Source organism: Trachurus trachurus, assembly GCF_905171665.1.
Source record: "Trachurus trachurus genome assembly, chromosome: 15".
NCBI lineage: Eukaryota > Metazoa > Chordata > Actinopteri > Carangiformes > Carangidae > Trachurus > Trachurus trachurus.
The window spans coordinates 3,077,230-3,100,536 of record NC_139906.1 but is presented as its reverse complement, the minus strand read 5'-3'; the positions used below and the strand labels follow the sequence as shown (position 1 = coordinate 3,100,536).

The 23,307-nt window shown below is 42.3% G+C and overlaps 1 protein-coding gene across 2 annotated transcripts in view; it reads right to left on the bottom strand.

The window, feature by feature from the left end:
- The window catches only part of ubr2 (ubiquitin protein ligase E3 component n-recognin 2), a 73,109-nt gene that overhangs the window by 40,100 nt on the left and 9,702 nt on the right, over positions 1–23,307 (bottom strand). Inside the window, exons 6-27 of one of the 2 annotated variants that reach the window (XM_083987738.1) lie at positions 22,579–22,717; positions 22,391–22,453; positions 20,299–20,419; positions 20,079–20,186; positions 18,475–18,563; positions 16,186–16,284; positions 13,700–13,863; positions 12,390–12,489; positions 11,410–11,538; positions 10,307–10,490; positions 9,434–9,495; positions 9,218–9,328; positions 9,041–9,106; positions 7,228–7,344; positions 4,898–4,961; positions 4,629–4,753; positions 3,759–3,811; positions 2,456–2,558; positions 2,216–2,264; positions 1,455–1,609; positions 901–1,003; positions 670–779 (exon numbers count right to left, since the gene is read on the bottom strand). In XM_083987738.1, coding sequence (XP_083843864.1) covers positions 670–779; positions 901–1,003; positions 1,455–1,609; positions 2,216–2,264; positions 2,456–2,558; positions 3,759–3,811; positions 4,629–4,753; positions 4,898–4,961; positions 7,228–7,344; positions 9,041–9,106; positions 9,218–9,328; positions 9,434–9,495; positions 10,307–10,490; positions 11,410–11,538; positions 12,390–12,489; positions 13,700–13,863; positions 16,186–16,284; positions 18,475–18,563; positions 20,079–20,186; positions 20,299–20,419; positions 22,391–22,453; positions 22,579–22,717 — 2,314 coding nt within the window. Of the gene's footprint in view, positions 1–669; positions 780–900; positions 1,004–1,454; positions 1,610–2,215; positions 2,265–2,455; positions 2,559–3,758; positions 3,812–4,628; positions 4,754–4,897; positions 4,962–7,227; positions 7,345–9,040; positions 9,107–9,217; positions 9,329–9,433; positions 9,496–10,306; positions 10,491–11,409; positions 11,539–12,389; positions 12,490–13,699; positions 13,864–15,997; positions 16,097–16,185; positions 16,285–18,474; positions 18,564–20,078; positions 20,187–20,298; positions 20,420–22,390; positions 22,454–22,578; positions 22,718–23,307 lie in introns of both variants that reach the window. The other variant, XM_083987739.1, reaches the window with a different exon arrangement.

The following is a 23,307-nucleotide window of genomic DNA, read 5'->3' as shown; positions in this document are numbered from 1 at the left end:
CTGAACAACAAATATTTTTGGCTGCTGTAGGAAAATATTCCTACAGATCAATAAATAACTTCACATCAGTCGTTTGTCCCTTTAATTTAAACCTAAACCTTCTGGAATTTAAATGTTAGCATGTCATTTGTATTTAAAAACAAAAATAAAAAACTATTAAAATAAATGTAAACATTTCGTATAGATCACAATTTATGACCTGTATATTTCAAACACTTCGCCTGAGGGATTAATAATTGGTCATATATTAATAGATACTTGAAATATTTTGTGTAAACAACGAGTAATGTACGGTAATTATATTTTGACTACATTTGATTTTACACATTCGTAGTGTTGTGAAATTAATTAATGCATAATAATTGTGATACAGTGATTATTTCTCAATGGGCTCTATGCACAGCTCGACCACTTCCTGAATTTAAGGCAGGTCCTTCATTTCCTGTCTTACATTATTGGACAAACTGATTAATCCAGGTGTGTCTGACCATTGCAACTACTCAGACACACCTGGATTAATCAGTTTGTCCAATAATGTAAGACAGGAAATGAAGGACCTGCCTTAAATTCAGGAAGTGCTGGAGCTGTGCATAGAGCCCATACAACAATAATCGTACCTAGAAAATGTATAATCGTAAGGAAACACATCAGTCAACCTCTAGTTGTTACCTTGAGGATCCAGGTGATCATGTCTTTATGGACCTCCAGGTGAGGAGCGTTCTGCAGACTCTCCAACAAGGCCAGGACGCTTCCTGACGTACTGGGGGCTTCACCTGGACCTGAACACACACACACACACACACACACACACACACACCGCAGGAGATGTAGTCACAAACTCAAGTAGAAAAGTGTCCGTTGGGGTGTGTAGTGTTAATATGTGTATGTGTGTGTACTGACGTGTGATCTTGCAGGTGTAGTTGAAGGTGACGTCGTCGTCTCCGCTGCTGTTCTCCAGCTGCTGCTGCTCCTCCAGCAGCGCCATGCCCACCAGGTGCAGCACCTGAGCGTCCAGCACACACACACACACAGTCAGCAGCCACACACACACATATGTACACTAACTACTAGGGCTGGGACGATATGCTTTTCTCCCGATTCGATTCTTCCACAATTTTTTGGATGGCGATTCGATTTAAATTGCGATTCTATGATATTGCCGATTCTCTCGATTTTTAATCTGCATTTTTAACATTTATCTGCACACAAATACTGTAGGAGCCTATAAATTAACATACAACATTATAAAGTGAACTTAAACCCTTTTCAAAACCTGGACTCTCTGTATGTAAAAAAGGCGAACAAATGCACATTGCACAATATTTAAAAAAATTCAACAAAAAAAAAAAAATTCAAAAAAAGATATCGCGATATTTATGTGAATCGATTTTTTCTCTGACCCCTACTAACTACAGTGTCCCCTGAGGGTCATCCTGAGGATCATCCTAACTCACCCTCTGCAGCATGGACTCGGACCAGCCGCCCCCGCTGGGCTCCACGGCCCACTGCAGCACGGCGCCCTCTACAGCCAGCAGCACGTCACACTGCAGCAGGTTGACCAGGCTGGCCAGCAGGGGGCAGAGGGGGGGAGGGGGAGGGGGGGGCAGGGCTGGCACACACACACACAAACACACACACGACCGTAAATATACACACACCTGTTCAGGGTATATACAGGAATCTTGAAGTTAATTCTAATACCTTTTTAAGACTTTTTCAAGACCTTCTCAATATTTTTTAACACCTCACCGCCGCTTCAAGCTGTAACCATTTACATCAGTGACACTTTCAACTTAACAGTTTTAGTTTGTGATAAAGACTATAGACCACTATGATGCAACAGTATTCAAAATAGGCTGCAGGATAATAAATAAAAGGCAAAGTTTATAATAAAAAGAAACAAAAAACATTGCTCCACTCTCAAAAAACCAAAACAACAATCTTCTTTTCTTTTTTATGAACCGGTTCATCTTTGTTTTTTAATAAAATGAATAAATTCACACACTTTCACAATGTTTTTTAGGACTCAAACTCTTGGACAGCCAATTCAGAAAAAAATACCTTGAAAATTTAAGACTTTATAAAGTCGTGAAAATACTTTTTAAGGGTCTTAATTTTCCCAAAATTGATTTATCACCTTTTAATACTTTTCAAGACCCCGCGGATACCCTGCTGTTACTGTGACGTTACACTCGGGTGTGTTGATGACGTTTACCTGTGTCCTCTCCGTTCTGTCTCCTCAGCTTCCTCTGAGCCTCCTCAGCCTGAAACACACACACACACACACACACACGGTTACCATGGCAACACACAGACCCACAACCCACAGATCAATAACTTGATTAACATCCTGATCAGTGTGTGTGTGTGTGTGTGTGTGTGTGTGTGTGTGTGTGTGTGTGTGTGTGTGTGTGTGTGTGTGTGTGTGTGTGTGTGTGTGTGTGTGTGTGTGTACCTTGGACTGGTCTGCTCTGCTGTAGTGGTGGAAGTACAGGTTGAAGTATTTGTTCCACTCAGGACGAAGCTCGTACAAACCTCGACCCGTCACCCCGGGCTTCCTGTCCACGCAGTACAAGTACACACAGTACCAGTCAGTACTTCACACTACAAGTCAGTACTACACACTACTACTGCATCAGTACTACACAGTACTGTATCAGTACTACAGACAGTACTAGTCAACACTATTGACCCCTTGCACGTGACGTCACGTTCCACTCGCGATAGCTCCGGACGCCATGATGGACGGCAAAAGAACAGTGAACGTCAATGTAATTGAATGGGCGGCTGGGCGCGTTATAGTTTTGTGACATACCGGGGTTGTAGGGTTTCCCCTCCTTTTCCACTGAGCTGGTTCGAGTGCTGGTTCGGAGCCAGAGCCTGACTAGCACCGGGTCTTTGCTTTTCCACCGCTTAAAACCCGGTTATTGGTTCTTAAAACTGGTCTGAAGCACCAACTCCTTGCTGGGCTAGAGCTAAGAACCAGGGCTGGCCACTGGCAGCGGGGTTACATGAGCAACAGGACCAGTGCGAAGATATACAGACACGTTATCGATGCCATTATAAGTTAGTTTATCTACAGTGTGTAGTCGATGTAAACACAGTTGAAGCTAACTAGCTGAGCTACATGCTGTGGCTAACAACAGCTAACGCTCGTATTAAACATAGCACCGTCACAACGTAGTTGCCGCCGGCGGACGGATCGCGGCGATTACAACGAAGACGGCTTCCTGTTTTCTTTTCTTTTCCAGCCGGGTTTAATCAGAGAATGATCACTAATTATACAGAGGTCGGGTCAGGTCTTCAACACCCACGGGTCGGACCAGGTTTTAATTTCCAGGTCCGTTAACTGTAGTTGGCACAGCAGCAGCTGCTGTATGGGGAGTGTGGCACTGACTGACGTTAACTCCTTAGCAGTGGAAAAAGCACAGAAAACTGAGATATTCTACGGTGAATAACAAAAAAACAAACATATATTGCAACGGATGAGTAGATATTCTATTTTAAATAAGTGATAATGCTGTGAGGTTGTAGTGTGAAGTGATCGAGCCACATTGTTACGGCACCCATAGACAGTACATTATCATTGAGCACTTTCTGCCGTCCGTCATGGCGTCGCCTCTCGCATCACGTTCTAATTGTGACGTAGCTGCAAGGGGTCAATAAATACAGTATATTTTCCCCCCTGATATTAAACACAGTTGTTAAGGTGGACTGGTGGTTGTTGTATTTAAGGTGGTTGTTGTATTCAGACTGACTTGAATGAGGCGACACTGTCGATGACTCTCTCCAGACCCGTCTCCTTGTTGCCCTGAGAGACAGAGAGACACAGACACACCTGTCAGTACTGACTCAGGACAGACAGGTAACAGACAGACAGGTAACAGACAGACAGGTTAAAGGGATAGTAGCATTTTTTTTAAAGTGGGGTTGTATGATCTCCAAATAGCCCCTAAGTACTTTAATTGCAGTAGAAGACTCTCTGCACTCCTCCCGTTAGCAACGCCAGCCCATAATAGCCCTGCCCAGAGATTTACAACATACAGTGTTGTGAACAGACCCAAAGAAACGGCCTATTTTCACGACCTAAAAGAGGTTTTACCTGAAAAAAGAAATACACAGTTCCATTGTTCGCTATAATATAATTTTTTTCAGCCCTTCAAAGTGCAGGAAAAACACAGTTTTTATTTGGACCTAACCAACTGCTGATCGGCGGGCGCTAACCCTGGGCGGAGGGATACGTGAGTTGGTTAGGTCCAAATAAAAACTGTGTTTTTCCTGCACTTTGAAGGGCTGAAAAAAATTATATTATAGCGAACAATGGAACTGTGTATTTTTTTTTCAGGTAAAACCTCTTTTAGGCCGTGAAAATAGGCCGTTTCTTTGGGTCTGTTCACAACACTGTATGTTGTAAATCTCTGGGCAGGGCTATTATGGGCTGGCGTTGCTAACGGGAGGAGTGCAGAGAGTCTTCTACTGCAATTAAAGTACTTAGGGGCTATTTGTAGATCATACAACCCCACTTTAAAAAATGATACTATCCCTTTAACAGACAGGTAGGTTAACAGACAGACAGGTTAACAGACAGACAGGTTAACAGACAGACAGGTAACAGCTGAGTGCCTCACGTTCTCCGGCAGGGCCTTCACCAGCTCGCTGTGAGCCATGGGTTTGATCGACAGCTGGTGGATGATTTCTCTTCTGACTTCATCAAACGGCTCCACCTGGCCCACGCCGGCCACGTAGCGCTCACCTGCAGCACACACACAACCACACACACACACACACACACACACACACAACCACAGACACACACACAGAGAGATGACATCACCGCTGCAGCTTCCTGTCTCACCTGTTGAGTGTAACGACGCAGCACAGACAGACTCAGACTCACCAACCACCATGATGATGAGGTGAAGCATCTCCTCGATCAGAGTGTTGTTCTGCTGGACCACGTCCTGGTGGAGGACAGATAGACACGACGACAGACACAACAACAGACCGTCAGTGGTGTCAGTACCTAGTTGGCCAGTTACTGTGTCAGTTATTCTGTCAGTAGAGGGGAGGGAGTATTTAGAGGGTGGAGAGAGGCCCGTCGCTCTCTCTTTACACACACACGGTCACGGCAGGAGGAGGTTTCTTTTGTTTTCCGTTCTGAGTTTCGTTCCAAGCGTTTATTTTCCTCCTTATTCATTCGTTCCCACGTGGTATTAGACTGCTGGGCTTTGCAACCGTTTATTGATTATTTTAACCACAACATAGTGTGAGGGCAAGCTATAGAAATGCTCTTCTCGAAGGAAAGACTTTGTATTTTATTTTATTTTATTCTATTTTTTATATATATACAAATATTTATTTTTCCCTGTCTCTGTTTAGTTTTTGTCTCCCCTTTTTTTTTTTTTTTTTACTTTTGAAGAATGTATACATTTGGTTACGTATAATCTTGTTTATTTCCTTTTTTATTTTTAAATTAATCCCCTTCATCTGTCTATTTTTCATTTTGAGATACATAAGTTAAAGCAATACTTACCGATCTGGCATTTCACTCAGCACAGCACAAACATTTGAAAATCAACAGCTCCACCTCCCTCACAAGTCCCACCCACCTGTCCCTCCTGCGCAGCTCCACGAGCCCCCTCCCTCCCTGCTGCATGCGTTGGCATGGCAACGGTAAACAGAACAGGAACGCGAGTGAAACGGGAACAACACAAACAAACACAACACAACACCGGAGTTTTAAACCGTATAAACGGACTCAGTGATGATGACTGATGAGTTTTATAATAAACTGTTGTTAGCCCACTGCTACTGGAGACGCAGGGGAAGTGATTGTTACAGATTACAGTTCTCAACCAGCCGGGCTGGCGGCCGGACCAGCGCCACCTGATGCGCTGGTTCAGGCCGAAAATAAATCCAGACCGAGCCGAGTCGAGCCGCGCCGGTCCGGAGTTCAACCGGGTCCGGACCGCTGAGAACTCACAGAGCTAACAGTAGCCTAGCCCCCTAGCCGTTAGCACTGGATGCTTTATAGACACATGTGACTTCCTGTGTTTACGTATCACTCGCGGCTGATCACTATCAACGTTACAATATCAGTCATGAAACTCCGCGACCAGCTGCGGCTGCAGTTATTGGTCTTTTAAAAAACTATTTATTTCCAAAAACCTTCTTTCAAGTGTGTTGTGACTCTAGTCTCCTCTGCTCATGTCCTGCTACTGCTCTGTCAATAAGCGTTCTTCCTGGTCGGGAGGGGGGAGAGGAGGAGAGGGGTGCACAAAGTGATTACATATTAAGTAGGTTCGGTCGCTCGTCAAATATTATTAATCGGACCGAATAATATTATTGGTCAGACTTTTCTCAGAATTATATGAGAATGAAAAAATGATGAGTTTTTAACCCTGTTGGGTTTCTCTTACATTTTAATGTATCATCAGATTATTAATAGCATTTTAACTTAGACAAAGAAATGTGCAAAAGTTCCAGAAAGGTAAGTATTGCTTTAATACAATTTAAATGACCCTTTTTATGTAAACGTGTACGTGTAAATGTGTAAGATGTCTGTTGTGTCTGATGTGTTCTATGTTCAAAATGAGAAAAATCAATAAAGAGAGTTGAAAAAAAAAAAAAAAAAAAAAGACTGCTGGGCTTTGTTGTTTTAGTTTGGGGTGTAGGTGACCGGTGGTCCTGTTTTCGGTTTTGTTCCCCTCTTTAGGAAGTTTGGGTTAGGTAGTTTAGTTTGATGGTGGACAGTGATCCTACGGCCCATTGCTGGGTCGGTCTCTGTCCCCGTCTCCCTTTTGTTTTGTTCAGCCGACACCTACAAACCCCTCTTTATTTGCATTAGTTGATTTCTGTGGTGTTTGTTATATATTCTACATTTTGCTTTGGTTTAATAAAGCTTGGTTTGAGTTGTTTAAAATCGAAACCTGTGTTTGGTGTCCTTAATTTATGTTACTGGCCTCTTTGCGTTTGACCCTTTGTTCCTTTTGCTTTGAGGCCGTAACAGTCAGTATCAGTGTCAGTTACTCTGTCAGTTACTGTGTCACTAGAGGACTCCAGATGGAAATTAGCCCTCAGGCTACAATCTGGCACATTTACAGGTACTACGGTACATGTTCATTAATGTGCATTGTCCTGACTTCTAAATAAATAAATGAAATGAAAATGAAACACCTTGTTGGCCAGTTACTGTGTCAGTTACTGTGTTAGTTACTGTGTCAGTACCTTGTTGGCTTCTCTGTATCTCTTCCTGACGTCTGCGGAGCTGAAGATGTGAAACAGTTCGAAGCGACTGAGGACGATCATCAGGAAGTGGTTTGGATCCATCATGGACGCCCCGGCCTGCAGCACAACAACAACAACACACAACAACACTGTGAGCGATATTCTTATACTTTTTCGTAGGATAGGTCCGGGAAGTCCCGCCTTTCCCGCCTCTGATTGGCTAGATGGGCTCCATTTTCGACTCTGATTGGCTAGAAGGACTCTCGCCTGATTGGTTGTTTGTTTTGGCTGTGAAACGGCTGTGAAACGCAGGCTGTCGGCAAGGTGTGATAAGTGCCTAGATCTACCTGCGCTCTCTCTACTTATCTGGTCTGTCTACACTCTACCTGGTCTTTTTACTAAACTTAACCAACTCCTTTCTTCATTGCCTAAACCCAACCAATGGCACAATTACACTTCTCTCAAACTCAAAATGTAAACTTGGAATATAAATTTAAAAACTAAATTTTTCACCACACTGCAGGCGAAAACGCAAACCGCTACGCCAGTGATCATCAACTGGCGGCCCGCGGGCCGAATCCGGCCTGCTGAAACTTCCAATCCGGCCCGCGACTGAGTTCTGATAGTTAAAAAGTAGCTATTATATTTCTCCGTCTCTGTTGGTGTGCGCCTGTAAGTCAATGCGCTGGGACACGGAGACACGCAGACACGCTCAAAGAAAGTGTTAGTGTGCACCTGTAAGTCAATGTGCTGGGATTAGGAAACGCCGCGGTACTCAAAGCCCCGTGCATGAAAGTTTAGGGAGCTGGACTGCAGGGTTTTCCCTGCCTGTCTGCAGAGGTGAGCTGCCTGGGTGATTTTGGCCGCCGCCTTGGTTAAACTGGGTGTGCACGGGCCGTTCAGATGTAGCGTCTTTTGCGCACTCAAACCCATTCAGTGTAGATGCGTGTCATGCGTGCTCACAACCCAAAAACGATGCGGTAGCGACGCGTGTTTGATGCCACGCGGTTGTTTTTTTGTGCACGTCCTGCGGCGCACGGACCTGCTTCTCCCTCCGGTGTTGTGTCCCGGTTCCCCCTCGGCCTGTGTCTCTCCTACTGTTTCCCACTGAGCTCTGCCCGTGTGTGGAAAAACGTCACCTCCGAGATGTAGAATGTGTATTATAGAAGAGAAACACTACTGACTACTCGGGACTACTGACTTTTATCATCAGAACCGATTGTCAGCCTCCTTTCATATTTAGGCTGAAAATCACAGGGCAAGTCAGCAGTGTAAAGCTCCAGCATGTCGGAGTATCTGAAAGTCCAGCTGTCAAGATTTTTCATTTTATATCATACCAAACACCAAAGATATGTATAAATGAAAATTATGAGCTTACAGGTAAAATAGAATATAAACAAATAAATTAGGCCTATTAGGCAAAAAGGTGAATTTAATTTCAATCTCTGCCTATTTGAATGTCCGGCCCCCAAGGTGTCTGTTGAGAACAATTCTGGCCCTTCAACAAATATAGTTGATGACCCCTGCGCTACGCCACGGCGTCAGAACACACTAGAAGTTTGTGCAGTTTGTGTATATTTTAGTTTACTGCAGTACTGTTGTGAGATGACGTCACAGGGCCAAATCAAATAACCAATCGGAGGAGAGCTCATCTAGCCAATCACAGGCAGGGAAGGCGGGACTTTCCCGGACCTATCCTACGAAAAAAAAAAAAATTGCACACTGTGAGTCTGTGGTCATGATGTCATCACCAGAGTGTGTGGTGATGATGTCACACCACAGCGGAGTGGGCGGAGTCAGAGCGCGTCCGTACCTGCAGCATGATGACGTCTTTGTCGAACATCTCCACTCTGCACTTGACGTTGTGGTAATAATAGATCTGAAACACACACACACACACACACACACAGTTACCATGATAACACATCCCTCCAGTATTGATCTGCACCGATCAATCGATCGATCGATCAGGTGGAGTATCTGGACTCACCTGGTTGATCAGGGAGAAGCCGTTCCGCCTCCACATCCCAGCATGCACCTGGGCACAGAGCACCAGGCAGCGGAGGGGGAGTTCGATCAGGAGGGGGGGGCTGAGCTCACCCTGAGGACACACACACACACACACACACACACACACAGAGTTAACACCGATGTATTGACCCGATTGGTGACTGATCAGGTTTTGAGAGATGACGTCATCACCGACCAGAGGCAGTTGCTCAGGGAAACGGGAGGCGACCTCGGTCCGGCTGAGGAGCACGTGGAGACCTGGGGGGGGGGGGGGGGGGGGGCTTATCAGGTTAACGTCGTCACACATCACATGTAGCTTATTGAACAAATCTCCTTGTTGTTCATTTACAACTACTTCCTGGTAGAAAACAAACCAGCATGAGAACAATAGTGACGGACGAGAGTTTCGCTATATATATCTAATTTTTCATGTCACTATATCACCGTTTAGACTAATCTGATGTTTGTAAAGTTTATAAAACCAATGATTGGACAAACATTACTATTTCTGTGTGCACGTTTTTGTAATTAGTCATGGTTATTATAGATTAGCCGGGCTAACGGTTAGCTACCTGTTTAACTTTAATAACTCAGTGACTCAATAAACGCTCCATGAAAAAATATTTTCTCCAGCGGATATCTGAGTTCCAACATGACTGAGCTAACTGGAGTAGTTTCATGTCGTGTCCCACAACGGGAGGGTTTTAACAGCTGAAGTCCTGGTGTTAGCTTAGCTACCGCCGTTAGCTTAGCTACCGCCGTTAGCTTAGCTACCGTTAGCTGTCCCTGTCAGCTGCAGCCACTGATGCTTTCTAGACACTGTGATTCCCCCAAACTGAATAAATACAACACATAGCAACACAAAACACACACACAGAAATAGTAATGTTTCTTCAATCATTTCAGATTTGTCTAAACGGTGATAGGGCGTGAAAAATATGATATACTATATAGCTAAACTCTTGTTCGTTATTATTGATCTCATTCAAATTACGTGCTGGTTTTCTACCCAGAAGTAGAATGTAAACAACAAGGAGATTCAGTCTACTATTGATCCGTGTGTGTTTACCTGCCAGCAGCCTGCAGACCGGCAGGTGTATCGACACTTTGTCCTGAGACACCTGGTACCTGAACGTCTCCACGCAGTGACCGGCCAGGCTCAAGCTGATTGGCTGCTCGCCGTCCGGGAGGCCGCTCTGACAGTGACTGAGCGCGGTCAGACACTTCCTGTAGGCCTCGATCAATACACGCTCCTGACACACACACACACACACACACACAGAAACCGAGATTGTTAGCATCTCATCTCTTCTATAATTTTATATTGATCAGTTATTGATCAGACACAAGTGAAAAATCTAATTTGCTCTTTTTAAAAACCAAGAAAATCAGAAATTTATCAAATTTTCAGCTGCAAAATTTATATTTTTTGCTTTAAAGGGACATTGTGTAGCTTCTCCTGTTATCTATTCACGAATAATAACGATTATTTACACGTTACACTGATGCTGCATTCACGTGTAGTCAGGCAGACGGCCGTCGGTAACAAACCAGATGCCATTTTAGTCACAGAAGTCCAGAGAAAGCCGGTAAAACGTGGGTCAGGTCAACAATACCACATCGCCATGACAACATATTGCCACGTGTGTTGTTTTGCCTCGTGCTGACGGACCACTTGTTTACATAGAGGCTTGTTTATGCCATTACGTCTGTCTGCCGTCTGCCCAATTTCAGGTGAATGCAACATGGAAAATACGATTGAGTTGCTTGTGATCGCTGGATAAGAGGAATTCCTACACAATGTGCCTTTAAAAACCAAAAAAATCAGAGAAATTCACATTTTCAGCTGCAAAATATTTATATTTTTTGCTTTAATAAAAACTCTAGTAATTGATTATTGATCAATCATCAACATTTTGATACATTTACAACCAAAGAACTAATTGATTTATTATTCCTGCTGTAATTTAATTCAGGTCTATGTTTTCACCTATTATTATCATCATTGATCAGTTATTGAGAGAAAGAAATCAGGAGAATCTCTGGTTTCTATGTTAATAAAAACCTGGAAATTGATTATCAGTTATAAAAATGTTGATCAATTTGATGCTGAACAACCAACTGATCAGTTATTTCAGCTCTATTATATTTCAGATCTATGTGTATCCTCACATCGGACGAGCACCACTCCTGGATCATGGAGATGATGTTGGTCAGTTTCATCTGCAGAGTGAACGCTGCCTCCCACTCCGGCTCCATCTCGATGTGCTGCCCCACCTGCCGCACCACCGGGTCCATGCCCTGAGACAGAGAGACAGACAGACGGGTCAGAAGGTCGCAGACAGGTCGTCCTCGTCGCCACGGTGACCTCAGCTGTGTGTCCTGTTCAGGGCCGGCCCTACCATTTTGGTGGCCCTAAACAAGATTTTTGTTTGTGGACCAAATCACTGGTTAAAACTGAATACAGACGTGTTTATGCCCTCTGAGGTTTGAGGCCATTTTCTCGACTTTTACATATTTTCTTAAATTGATCTTTTTAAGATACTTGCAGATGTAACAATACTCAAGTGTTTTATGTCTAAATATTAGAACCTCCGCTGTAAGCACACTGAGGCCAGTTTGTCCTAGAACACTGTAGAAAGAAATAATTTAGGACAAATGCTGGAAATTTGAGGTCTGCTTTTTGAAAATTTCAAATCCCTTGTGAAAACACACCTTCTTACCTTTTTTGGTAATATATATAAGGCAAGGCAATTTTATTTGTATAGCCCGTTTTTACAAACAGTTTGTCTCAAAGGGCTTCACATGGCATCACAACAACATCCTCTGTCCTTAGACCCTCACATCGACTGAGGAAAAACTCCATGGAAACCCTTTTAACAGGGAGTGTAGAAAACAAGTCTAAAATGACATTTTGTACTTTTTGAGCACAAATGTTGTCATTCTGCCGTTCTATTTTCACCAAATGTCTCAAATGTGAGATAAAAGAAGCTGAATATTGACTTCACATTACATATAAAGCTCATAGCTGCACGTGCAGACCTCAGGATGTTTAAATGACTTGAATGAACCCCGGTACCTTTCTGATCATGTGGCCCCCCACCTAACGGCTGTGGCCCTAAACAACCAGCAGCCGGCCCTGGTCCTGTTACCTGCATACACTTGAGCAGCTCCAGAAAAGCGTCGAGTCCTTCTAGGAACTTCACTCTGAGCTGATCGCTCCACTCGGTGGGTCGACTGATCAGCACGTACCTGAGGAACAAAACCGGGTCAATAAGGAGGAACTGATACAACTGGTGTCGGACTGATCAATAACTGGTGTGTAACTATGGTGACCAGATGTCCCACTTTGCACATGATTTCACGCATTTCTGTCTCTTTCCAAGCATCACGCAAATACAGACTAGGGTTGGCACTTTTTTAGAAATATTAAGTTCGAATGAATATCTAACGACCCGTAATTCGTTTGGATAAATTTGAATACCGCCGCCGCCCACACGCTGCTGACCCCTCTCACCCTGGACACAAACTCTTCCAGTCCCTCCCCTCTGGCAAAAGGCTCCAGTCCATCCGGACCAGGACCTCACGCCACAAGAACAGCTTCTTCCCCTCTGCCATCAGCCTATTGAACAATGGCCCAGCTCCCCCTAAATAACACTAAACCTATGGACAGTCACTCTGCACTACAACATTTTGCACAATAACTTATTTAGTTGTACTTTGTATATATCTTTATTCTATTCTTTTATGTGTATTTAGAGTATATGCATATTTCCTTTTTGTATATAGTATATGCGTATCTTTTGCACTAGTATATTTTAATTCATTCTTTTTTATTTTATATTATTTAAATTCTTAATTCTCTAAATTCTTATTTTATTCTATTTTTTGTACTTTTATGTTTGCACTTGACACCAAGACAAGTTCCTGTAAACTGACCTTTACTGCAATAAAACAGTTCTGATTCTGAACTACAATCGCAGAGTTTTATTTTGAAAATTGTTTTAAATTTGAAAACTGACTGGATTTCATGTTTGACTTCCTGCCCAGCTTGACACGATAGCTCACGACACGACACCAGCGGTACAGTTTTTCTCAGTTGGTTTGGCTCATTTCTCTAAACAGAAATTACATTCTCAAAACTCTAAGATCATTTGGCAAAACAGTGTTACAGTTCAGCACAACACCACAGATCACCTGCAAAAGCGCAAAACAGTTCACTCATGTGTCAAAACTAAATTTCCTTCTCATACAAATAGTCAGTTTCCCCCAGAATGCATCATCCCTTTGGCATTGTGTGAGCACTGCAAGTCAAAATGTTTAGATGTTTTGTCAAGCTACTTTTTATTTGATGAGTCCTATTGTAAGTATAATGAGATTTGTTTTGACTAGAAATTACATTTTGACTATAAATAAGACAAATATTCTTGGTAAGATAGAGTTTTTGCAGTGTGTAACTAACTTGAGGTCTCCGATGAGGCTCTGGACTCGTCCGAACTTGAAGGCCTGCTGAGCCGTGTAGCGGTCGAACTGGAAGCGGCCCTGCAGGTCTCTGTGACGGAGGTGGTCCACAAACGTCCTGATGATGGTCGTCATCAGGTTCTCCTCCACCATCAGCATCCGGGCCTGCAGCGCACACACACACACACACACACACACACACACAGAAATGTAAACCAAACTCCTCATAAAGAACAAACTAGAGATTCTGTGGTTCTTTTGTAAATTAAGTCAAAAACAAGACGTTTGTCTATTTATAGGGCCCTATGGTTGGCCAATTAAAACACAATCTATTTTTAACATGGAATATCACGGAATATGATGTTTGGATGTTGTTGAATGTCATTTCGATTTAATTTGTGTACATTTTAGCGGTGCAACTAACGATTATTTTCATTATCGATTAATCTGTAGATTATTTAAATGATTACTCGATTAGTTGTTTGGTCAATAAAATGTTGAAAAATATCAATCAGTGTTTCCTAAACCACCAGACGACGTCCTCAAATGTCTTGTTTTGTTCACAAACCAAAGAGAGACTCAGTTTATTGTCATAAAGGAACAAAGAATCCAGAAATATTCACATTTAAGAAGCTGAAATCAGAAAATTTTCAGGGTTAGGGTTCGTCAAAATCGTTGACGATTAATTTAATAATCGATTATTGTACATTTTAGTAATTTACATTAAAAAAAAACACTGTTTTTGGTAGTAAAATAAGACTAAAAGGTAAAAAAAAAAAAATTAAAACAGAAAAAATGCAATTTGGGAAAAAATAAAAAGAATTTTACAGGGCTTTATAAAGAGTTTAAACGGAGACAGCGTCAGGTGATGGGAGCAGGTCAGGGATGTCACAATTACTTGTTTTCACAATTAATCGCGGTATTAAACACCACAATTAATTAATCGTAAATGTTTGCGTGTCATTTGTAATTTTAAAAAATGATTAAAATAAACTTAAACAATTGGTATAGATGACAATTAACTCATTGAGTGCCAACCACGTAATTTCTCGTTTTTCGTTCCCATGCGTTGAGTGCCAAAAACGTAATTTTACGTTTTTTGCTTTTTTTTTAAATTATGAAAATAGACACTTTAACACACATTATATGTAAATTTGGGGACTCTACGACGAGGAGAACTGAAATAGATGACGATCAAAGTCACATGACAGCTCATGATCTGGAAGTTTTTATCATAACTCGGCTTCTGCAAACGAGTTCTGCATGCAGATGCAGCAGCTGCTCTGCTCTCACCCGCGCTGCTGCTCCAGCTGCTCGAGCTGCTCGGAGCAGAACCAGGAAGCTCTCAGCCGACAGTCCGCCCGGTCTTCAGCTGGAGCAACACCGTGTCCTCCCCAAAGTCCTCCCGCGGTAAAATCTGATGGTCTCTGGACCAAAGCAGACCGGCATCACCGACCCGTACCACAGAAGGACCGCGACCACCGGCGGGACCGGTCTTCCCGAGCCGCGGTGGCCGACTGACCCTCACGCTCCGCGGGGAGAAGCTGTGACACGGCACGGTGCGTCTGTGTTATTGTTGTTTAGTGGCGCCCCCCCCCGCCCCCGCTGGTGGTTTTGTGAAAAGAACAACCATTGTTGTATATATTTATCTTATACGAGCCCTTTGATCCAGAAATGCGAGTGTGAGAAGAGCGACAGGCACAAACAGCGCACCTTTCATAAAAGACGCTCTATCTCCTTTTCTAGAAAAAAAGGAGGGATTTTGGTGAAACCCAGCCATGTTTAGCTTGACTTTTCTCAGGAACAGAGGCACATAGAAACAAACGGTTTGTGGCCACTTGAAGCATTAAGGTAAACCTTTCAATTGAGCCACAGTATGTGTTGGTGGCAATAATATAGAATACACTGTGGCTCTACAAAAATCGTCAAAAATGGTCTAAATTGCCGGTACACTTGACTAAAACTTTGGAAAGGAGCGCGGCACTCAATGAGTTAATGACTTAAATATTTCAAACAGGGATTAATAACTGGTTGTATATTTAGAGATTAGTAATGTAATTATATTTTGACTATATTTGATTTTACACATTCATAATGTTGTGAAATTTATTGATGCATAATAATCGTGATAATCATGATAATCGTAACACTGTGATTATTTCTCTGACAATAATCGAACCAGGAAAATCTATAATCGAAGTTGCAGCAGCAGCAGGTGCGACTGACTGACTGATGTCGTGTGACTTTTTGGTCTCACCTGCTGCGTCGCCTCATATCAGACAAGTCAGACTGAACTCACCAGCGACGGGACGGTGAACATTTGCACCGACAGGTCAGTGATGGAGAACTCACGGTCGTGGTCGTCCTTCACATAGTCGCTCTGCAGGCGCTCATAGTTCTACACCGGCGGCGAAGAGACGGACAGACAGAGAGAGAGAGAGACAGAGAGGAGAAGAGGAGGAGTGGAGGAGGAGCAGGAGTACTCACCATGGTCGGGACAGTGAAGAGCTGCACTGACAGTGAGGTCACAGACACCACTCGCTCGTGGTCGTCCTCCATAAAATCTGTCTGGAGGCGTCTGTAGTTCTAGAGGGGGGGGACGACATTCACCTCCGGGTCAGAGGTCACTGCTGCCGGGCCGATGCACCCCTCCTCTCCTCTCCCTCCCCCCCTTAAAGGGATAGTTCAACGTTATGGCAAATTGGCTCCATTGTGCCATAATCCCTATAGTCGTAGCAGTAGGTTTGTTGCCTTTAATTGTCGGTGCAAGCTGTTTTTAGAACGGCGGAGCAGAGCCGCGAGCTGCTCAGAGCTACGCTACGGAGGCACATTATGGGATTTTTTTTTTTGGTTTCCTTCATCAAAATCATCAAATACACAATCCAACAACTCCACAACGCTCTGGTGGACAAGTTGTGACCTGCACATTCACCACACTATGAGATAATAACACAACGTTACCACACAGAGTTGTTTTAGAGGGAAATACAGAGACTGTTTGATGAAAAACTGCCCCCGATGGTAACACGAATCAGCGGTTTTGCATGAATTTCCCTCTAAAACAACTCTGTGTGGTAACGTTGTGTTATTATCTCATAGCGTGGTGAATGTGCAGCTCACTACTTGTCCACCAGAGCGTTGTGGAGTTGTTGGATTGTGTATTTGATGAGTCTGATGAGGGAAACCAAGAAATCCTGAAATGAGCCTCCGTAGCGTAGCTCTGAGCAGCTCACGGCTCTGCTCCGCCGTTCTAAAAACAGCTTGCACCGACAATTAAAGGTAACGAACCTACTGCTATGACTATAGGGGTTATGGCAATGGGGCCAGTTTGCCAAAATGTTGAACTATCCCTTTAACCTCCCAAATAACCCCACCCCCACCTCCTCCCTCCCCCCTTTTTTTTTTACCAACCAACCACAGTCCTGTGATGTATATGACCCCACTGAGCAACAGACCATGACATCATCACCAACACACACAGAGACACTTAGAGTCGACTAAAACTAAAAATTAGCCGTGAAAAAATTATTTAGCAAACTGAAATAAAATAAAAATAAAAAAGACAATTTTTCCAAAAATTAAAGTTGTAGTAGTTGTAGTTTTCTTGTCGATGTCTAAAGCTGCAGGAAGAAAAGGCCACAGCTCAATATGGGACGACTTGGAGTACGACCCACAGGTAGATAAGCGTGAATGGAACCTGATGAGGACTGATGGGAACATTATGGGATGGATGCAACTAAAAAGAAATTTGGAAGTTCATCTTCAGAGGTCTGACAGAGGCTTTCTCCTAAAACCTAAAAAACTACAACTAAGACTAAATAAAAACTAAAAACTAAGACTAAATAAAAACTACCGGTAGTCAATTCCTCAACAATAAAAACTAAACTAAAACTGATTCATCACTGAAATAAAAGCAAACTAAATAAAAACAAAAACTAATGAAAACTTTAAAACTATAATAAAATTGCTACAGACTCACTACAGCAACACATCTGGATTAATACGCCACAGAAATAAATAGTTCCTCCTGTTTGTTTAACAACAACAACAACCACAGAAAACAGCTGTTTGAGCAGCAGCTGTCTCCCAGAGAAACCAGCCCAGACTGACTTTATTCTTTTATTTTTTTCTTGGTAAAGTTCATTAAAGTTCTAATAATTAAAATCAAATCAAGTGTGACGACAACAACACTCAACGTTGTGAGACATTTTGCCTTTAAAAATGTAAAATAAGGCAGTTTAACACAAAAGTGTGAAAAGATCATAGACATAGGATCAGTGAAAAATTTAAATTGCCGTTATTTTACATGGCAATTAGTTTAAAAACTGGCAAACCAGCACCGGTGTTGCACTAAAATACCCAGAGATCATCTGTGGATAACCACCAAGAACAGCCAGCAGCACTTCTGATTTTTTGGTATAAAATAAAGCAGCTCTTACTATCTTGGTCACGTTACATCCGTCTCTCTATTATTATAATTAAATTAATTGTGCTGCTCTAAATAATAAATAAATAAAAGAAACTTCCAGTAATTCACAAGAGCAGCAACACAAAGAGAGGAAATAAAAATCTCAAGAACTCAACGGCTGCACTCACACACACACATAAACCTGCTCTGTGCTGCTGGGGGAGTAAAACACACCGACAGCAGCAGGTAAAGTGTGTGTGTGTGTGTGTGTGTGTGTGTGTGTGTGTGTGTGTGTGTGTGTGTGTGTGTGTGTGTGTGTGTGTGTGTGTGTGTGTGTGTGTGTGTGTGTGTGTGTGTGTGTGTGTTACCTTGGCGAACTTGATGGCGAAGATCTTCTTGTACTTGAGGTCCATGAGGAGGCTGTTCATCAGCAGCTGGTGGTAGATGTTCCTCGCTCCTGAGAGAAGGAGATACCGGGTCAGTTCCTCCTCCATCATCTCACCTGTGTCGTCATGGTAACTGGGAGCAGCTTCAATCACTCAAACAGGTGTTTAAAGAGGGAAACGTTGCCTGCAGGTTTGAAATCTATTCTATTTTTTCTCTCTTATTGGTATCTTTCTTTTGAGTGTTTATTTTATCTTTTTAATATTTTGCTCTATATTTTTATCCTGCATTTTATTCTATTCTATTTTATTTTTTACCATTGCTATATTTTATTGTTGTTTTTAATCTTCGTGCATTAGTCTCCATGTTAATCTTCTTGTTTCACTTCTTATATATACCTTTTCAATCAAAATGTAAAGCACTTTGAACAGCATTTATTTGCTTTGAAACGTGCTATATAAATAAAATTTGATTGATTGATTGATTGATTGATTGATTGATTGATTGGTTGATTGGTTGATTGGTTGATTGATTGATTGATTGATTGAAATAAAACCTGCAGAATGTGATGTAAAATCATATTTAACGAACAGTTTTGGACCATTTTCAGTTTTAAGACCAATTTACTTGGTTGTGAAAGAGATTTTCACAAAACTAATGTTACAAATTGCACAACGATGGAAATATCTAACCTGTTAAATTATTAAAAATATTCATGTTTACATTACATTGATTTGATTTGATGAATCGATATCGGATCTTTCAAATGAATTGACAGGAATCGGAAAATCATTTTTTAAAACCCAGCCAGGTATGAAACCAAAAGTGGCAAATGATGGCGCTGGGATCAGTTTCAGACTGTCACAGGTGGGCGGAGCTTGTGTTCTGCTGTTTAACCCTTTACCTACTGAAGCTAAAAATCACCATTTGGACATATTTTTGTTATTATGGCTATAAAATGGTCAGAAAATGTCCTCTGTCTTTGCGCTCTGACTCATTTTTCCAGGAGTACTTCAGCTTGAATTTGTGACATCTGGTAATGGAAGAATTCAGCAGTTTAACACAAAAACGAACTTGGTCTTTTTAGGGGTTTAGTGAGAGAAAATACTGTTACTGTACATGAAGTTTTGATTTGATATTTGAAATAAGAACCTGTACATGCTGAGAATCAATCATTTTTTTGAGTCTAGGACTCTGGGTTTACAAAAAAAGTGCAAAAGTGAAACTCTATTCACAGGCGAATAAATTTCAAAATGAAATTGCAGGCATTATGGTAATATAGATAGATAATATAATATATAATATAGACGTCAGTGTTGGATTTTTTTCTGATTGGACAAACTATGACAGCATTACAGTAATAATACTCCACACATAGTAAACATGGTGCCAGCGCTATCGCAGTAGGTTAAAACTAACATGACAGGTGAAGGTGCCACATCCAACATGGCGGATGAGTGAGGTCAAAACAACAACAGAAACCATAAAACAACATGAAACTGGGATGTATTCAGGCTCTGTGTGTGTGTGTGTGTGTGTGTGTGTGTGTGTGTGTGTGTGTGTGTGTGTGTGTGTGTGTGTGTGTTACCTTTCCACATCTTGGAGTCGTTGAGCATCAGCCGGTCGACCAGAGACGAGTTCTCTCCCTCCGGTCCTCGCTGCAGTCCCACCTGACACAGGACCCTCCTCAGCCCGTCTGAAACACCACAAACACACGTCAACAACAACAACAACAACAACAACAACATGAAGCAGCAGCAGTGACAGAGACAGAGAGATGCATCATGGGTAACGAAGTGCAGACGCACCAGAGTACTGGATGATCTGTCCCAGCCAGCTCAGAGCCTTCAGAGCGAAACACTGATGAGCCACGACGGACGAGTGCATCACCTGCACCCGGAGCGGCTTCGACTGGCGGCTGGTGTTCCTCTGAGGGGGAGACGGGGGGGAGGGGGGAGAATAAAGACTTTAACATGTTTATTATGTTAAGTCACATCTGTACCAGAGTCCTGCAACGGGTCAGACCCCCACGGGTACTAGGGGTGGGAGAAAAAATTGATTCACATACATATCGCAATATCTTTTTTGATGATTTTTAAATCGATTTTTGAAAAAAAAAAATCAATTCTTTTTTTGGGGGGGGGGGACTTTTTTTTTTTTTTTAATATTGTGCAATGTGCATTTGTTAGCCTTTTTTTTTTTTTTTTTACATACAGAGAGTTTTGAAAAGGGTTTAAGTTCACTTTATAATGGAGTATGTTAATTTATAGGCTCCTACAGTATTTGTGTGCAGATAAATGTTAAAAATGCTAAAGACAAAAAATCGAGAGAATCTGCAATATCGTAGAATCGCAATTTAAATCGAATCGCCATCCGAAAAATCGTAGAAGAATCGAATCGGGAGAAAAGCATATCGTCCCAGCCCTAACGGGTACCCCGCAAAAACGGTGTTCAACGGGTGGATAAACTGTCTTGTGTAAATTCACGGGTCGGGCACGGGTGGAACTCACATGAACGCGGGTGGGTACGTGGGTGAATGTGTGTAGGCTTACAGAGAAAAACTCACGTGCAGCTGTACGAACCAGCGTAGCAAATCTTTTTTTTTTTAAATGATTCGGGAGATTTCCTGATAGTAGCAACCATCTTGATGTAAATAAACAATCTTTGGCCGCTCATGTGACCGCTCAGAGCTTTCCCCATTGGAGTTTAGCCTGTCATGGCTTGACTGCTCGGCTTCTGGGTGAGCTACAAACACCCCGATGGGATCAATGTAAAGGCTGAAGTGTCCTGCTTTCATAAAAAAAAAGAATTACGTAGCTATCATTCTCCGTTCCGGATATATAGGCGCGAAAGAGTACGGCTTTTTTTCCTCGGGGGCTATACTACCCCCGTTATCGCTGGTGATGACGGCGATTTCACGGGCAACGGGTCTTAAAAAACCTTGTTACAGATATTTATACATTTAATCTTCTTCACCATCTCACTACAGCCGTCTGTATGTTTTAAGTATTTTGTATATGTGTAATGGAGTAGATGTGTCCATATTAAATTATGGCAAAACAGTCGCAACACCTAGACATAGCGGGGGGTCGTGGGAACTACACAGAGGAGAGAGAGGTTCTCTCAGAGACAATTATTGGTTTTCCAGAGTGTTTCATACTTTATATTTTACTGTGTACGATTTTCGTTATGTTTTATGCCAACTGGGTTGAGCACTTGCTGTGAGTTGTAGCCTATTACACGTTGTTTGGAGACTTCATTAGTGAAGCTAACCTAGTTTAAATATTGCTTTCATTTCACAGATTCAGATTATCCCGAGACTGACTCTAACCCATGCCATTGCTGTGTTGCAGGTAATGTGCTGTATATTTTTATATTATTTTCAAGAGGGTTTTATTGAATATTATGCCTGTGTGAACTGATTTTCTTTACACGTTCAGTTAAATGGCTCATTCGTTTTATTAGCTTAGGATTTAGTGTGTGTGCCACATGTGAATTATTTGTGTATTTACCTCATGGTGAATGTTGAATGTGTTCTTCAGTTTAAAGCCATATAATGGATTATGTGGGGGTTTTAATGTATGTTTTATAGACCAATATACACTATACGATCACTGTAATATTATTTTTTTGTTTCTGTTTTATATAATCAGAATTGTTTTGGGTTTTTTTGTTTGCCGAGTGAACACAGAGGAGAGAGGATCTTGCTATGACTCAGATTGTCCCGAGACTGACTGACGCTAACCCATCGTCTGTCATGTATGAAGCCCCGGTAGCGTGGAGCTGCATTATCAGAGAAAAGTGACCTGTTTGTATTATTTGATCATATTTTCTAATTTCTAATCAAATTCAGGGGCGGATTGGTTGGTCGTCATGACAACAGGGGGGTAAAAAACTCACCACAATCACAGACTTGGACTGTTCGCAGAACTGGAAATCTCCGTACCGGACCGACTTCCTGCCCTGCACACACACAAACGAACACAGTTACAGGTTTATTCTGCTTGACTTAAAATATAAAAATATGTGGTTTATAATAATATTAATAATAATAATAATATTAATATGAATAATATTGAAGTACTGACGTCTCTGTCGACCGTGGTGGCGAAGCTGACCGCCTCCTTCTGGCTGCAGTTGACGGCTTTCTGCAGCGTGTAGATCACCTGCTCGTACGTGTGGACTTCATCATTGAACAACATGCAGTAGTAGGTGTCTCCTTTCTCCCTACACACACACACACAGGAAGCATCAGTATACACAGTACACACACCTACTGGTTGGTGTGTGTCTCCACTGCAGGAAGGAACCATCTCTGGAACTTTTACGGGGGCTAAACGAGTCCCGAGTCCCGAAAAATCCCAGGGCTTGAGATCTAGGCTACATGTTTACACAGAAACGATCTGAACAGGAAACACAAAAGTGGTGATGCGTTCTCACTTTCTATTCCGCATTTAGATGAGCGTTTTTGGGAAGAAGTCTGCGTGAACATGGTGACAGCAAATTGAAGCTTTTGCGTTTTCACCCTTTAGACAGGAACGTGACGGCGGAGCGTTAAGATATCCACTCTGGAGGCTGGTTTCACTATTTTTGCGTTTTTAAGCCCCAAAAACGCTGTCGCCGTCCAAACGAAAGGCACTTCACGATAAAATATTTTGTCGTTTTCACCCGCGAGCGTTGTCGTGTTAACAGGGCCTTACTCTGTGCTGATTGGTCAGACTCAAAGCGGGGATGTGACGCCAAGAGAAAGCCCCCAAAAAAGTGGCATATAGAGAAAATAAGTCAGTAAAAGATCTATGATAGTAGTGGTAATAGTA